General features: G+C 36.3%; 1 protein-coding gene across 1 annotated transcript; it reads left to right on the top strand.

The window, feature by feature from the left end:
- The first annotated feature begins 698 nt into the window (after positions 1-698).
- LOC120292590 lies at positions 699-2903 on the top strand. The gene is made up of 4 exons (XM_039310858.1): positions 699-816; positions 931-1216; positions 1639-1799; positions 2728-2903. The coding sequence occupies exons 1-4, from the start codon at positions 699-701 to the stop codon at positions 2901-2903; spliced, it is 741 nt and encodes a 246-aa protein (XP_039166792.1).
- Positions 2904-3509: the final 606 nt, after the last annotated feature.

Below are 3509 nucleotides of genomic sequence, written 5' to 3'. Positions count from 1 at the left end.
AACATTTCAACAAACTTTGTTTTGCTGCAATGCCATTTTAGAAGATTCAGGTAAGACCTTTCTACATCCATGACTATTCATGATTGTTAAGTTAGATCTTACCTTGCCATGAACTTAGTCTCGTTTTCTTCAATCGGATATCTCAATAAATAGGATACGGATTCCCACTATTTTCATGTGAGAGATACGGATTTCTCAAGAAAGAGGATTTCAATTCTCAAGTCTTTCGGGATTCAATACTTCACCTTTCAATTTTTTTCTAAAAGACCTAAAGTGGAAGGGCCAATTTATGCCCATTGGGGTGAGCCATTGAATAACCTTCTATCACCTAGAATACAATCAGTTGTGCTTAGATGTTTTTTGTTTTTTTGGGCAGAACGTGTTGTCGATTTGGCCGGTAGATCTCTTCCACCAGTTCATTATGAAGTGGAGATAAATTCGGTTAAAGAATTATTAGAACTGGACAAGTATGAATCCGGTGTTTTTGAAGCTGGGGGGTACGAATGGTGAGTTCTCGAATTTCCCTTTTGCTTCATATGACTCGACGCTTATATCATTTGGAGCCCCAATGAACTCAATTAAGAGATACAACGGTAAATCGATGCATAGCTAAATTAAACGTCTAATCCATCCTTTTTAGGAGCCTATGTCTTCACCCCCAGGGAGACCCGGACCATGAGGGGAACGATCCAGGATTTATGTCCTTATATCTGTCAGTGGAGGAGCCAAATAAGCTTGGAGACGATGAGAGGATCGTGGTTGACTACAAGTTTTTCGCATTCAACTACAAGAAATGGAACTACGTCATCTTCACAGGTCGATCATTGTGTAATTCATGATCAATGACAATGAAATCACACTCCCGGTAATGTCATCATAGTTTAGAATTGACAACCAAGTTTATATCAACTTGTGGAAATGTGTGTGCAGAGAAAGGGAAGAAACTGAGGGAATTCAGTAAAGCAACGACCAAATTGGGGCTTCCTAAGTTCCTTTCCTTGAAAAATTTCAACGATCCTGAAAATGAATACTGCAAGGACGACCATTGCATATTTGGGGCTGAGGTTATGGTCAGCAAAAGTAAGAGGAAAATGGAGACCCTCACCATCGTCAAGGATCCGCCTCAAAACACAAAAACTTGCGATATCCAACAGTTCTCCACATTGAGCAAGCACCCTCAGTATTCCAAGGCCTTTAAAGTCGGAGAGAGGGAGTGGTACATTCCCAGAACAAAAAAGTTGGCGATGAAATGTATTTCAGGAATAAATACACGAAAAATTCTAAAATTTGTCACAAAAATATAATTAAACCATAAAACTTTGAAAAAGTGGGATCAAGTCCTTGAACCTGCCAAGTTGGTGCAATCATGTTTTCCCATCAAGTTCATTATACTTGATAAATGGAAAATGTTGACAAGTTTTAGAAAATGCTAACAAGTTTTGAAATTTGATTGCACTGATTTAACAAATTTTATAATTTGAATGCACTTTTGAAAAACTCAATTGTACTTTTATCATAAGTTTTAGGATTTTATTGCATTTTTCTTTTTGAAAATTTTAGGATTCAGCCATACTCTTGTGAAAAGTTTTAAAATTAGCTATAACTCATCTTTGTTTTAACTATGATTATCGTGTGTAGGAAGTTAAAGGTGTTTCGCCAGCGCAATGGGGCGCAGCAGGGGAAGTGGCTGTCCGTTTACTTACAAGCGCAGGGCCTTCGTCCGAGGATTAAAATGTATGTAGAAGCCAAATTGCGGGTGTTGAACAAAAAAGACACTAATAACTATAAGGAAGAAACAGGTACTTTTTTCTTTTCTTTTTCTCTGTAACAACTGTGTCTAGATTGAGTTTTACTTTCCTTTTACTTTTTTTTTTTTTTTACAAAATCAATTTTTTACGATGCACACACTTTTACTTATTGTTAATCAAACTTTACAACATGCAAATGTTTGCTGGTAATTTTGCACATAACTTTTGCACGACTTTTTATAATTTGAATGATATATATTTTACTTTTAGTTTGCTTAATCCAAAACAAACGGGCTAACGAATATATATGTAAGTATTACCATATATAAATCCCGCAAAAATAAAAAAGAAAACCATGCAGATTTTTTCCAAGATCTTTTATAAATGAATGTCATTCTTATTTAAAGGAAAATTTCCGAGTGGCTTCTTGGAAAGGGCTCAAAGCCCAGTCTATTTGACTTCCCAAACTTTGAGTATCATAACAACAATCCAGATAAGCACATGAATATCTCCTTTTGAAAGAATAATGCTATGTCTCTTCATCGTTCCACATTGAGTATGAGTATGCTAATTAGATATGGCTAAGTCTATAATTTAACCCAAAAAAAAAAGATTAATACCCTGAAAAACTTCAAACTGATATACTCGTGACAAATTTTCTTCAAACTAAATTTTTTATCATCAAAACCTCTAAACCGGTACGCTAACGATAAATTATCACAAAAACCCCAAATTGGTCACTTGTTAACCTCTGTTAAATTTTACTATGAAATTATTGAGTTGGATGACACATGGCAACTTTGCACAAAAATTCATATAAATTTGCAGTAAATTAGCCACATATGTATTAACTTGGAATTTTTGGTGATCTAAAAATAAGTTTTGGGCTAAATTTGTCACTTGTGTATGAATTTGAAGTTTTTTATGATGTTAATTTTTTTTAAAAGAATTAATAAGCATTTCTTTTGGGGCATGGCAGTTAGTGGTTGGCTCTCTGACAAAAATTGCAACTGCGGTCGCTCAAAATTTATGCTGTGGGAAGATCTCGCGAAAGCGGATGGTGGCTTCGTTAACAAGAAAGAACTGGCGTTTGTAGTCAAAATCCTCGTCATATCAAATGTTGAGAGAAGTGATGAATCGGTTTTGATGACTTAGCGAGGACCAAATTGGCGTTGACATTGGTTCCCCCGAAACCATGTGTACGTCGTCTTCTTGATTTGGTTTCTTATCTGATTACTAGATGGAGCGTGTGATGCACCCAAGCTCCGAATTTGTGCATGGAAGATGCCTAGTATGTCTACAACCTTGTGGAATCGTAATTTCTTTGGGGCTTGCTTAGTATATTCTGTGTTTCCGAATTGTGTTTAATTGTAGCTATGCTTATAATAAAATCCTTGTGAGCCATTTTATAGATTGTCGCGATCTTTTCTTGTGTTGCAGTAGAGCCAAGATGTTTGCATGCATGCTATCTAACATGTCTACTTGTAGCTCTTTGTGAGCATCCTTTGGAAGGGCGGTAGGGTTCCAACAGTGAGGATCCCCAGGAAAGAGTGGTAAAGGTCGTTCCTTATCGCCACTAACCATTCACAAGGAGCGCGGTGTTGTGGCATAGGTGTAAATGATGGCCTTGTTGAGGCTAGCGATTCAATGAGAAATATGAAGAATTTTTGTGAAATATAACAAGTTAAACTTCACCATCAGCGGAAACAGTTTAATGTAATCAGAAGTGATGCTGATGAACAATTACTAATAATCAACAAG

This window comes from Eucalyptus grandis, chromosome 4 (assembly GCF_016545825.1).
Source record: "Eucalyptus grandis isolate ANBG69807.140 chromosome 4, ASM1654582v1, whole genome shotgun sequence".
Lineage (NCBI taxonomy): Eukaryota > Viridiplantae > Streptophyta > Magnoliopsida > Myrtales > Myrtaceae > Eucalyptus > Eucalyptus grandis.
The sequence above is the reverse complement of the archived record's forward strand: the minus strand, read 5'-3'. Positions and strand labels throughout refer to the sequence as shown.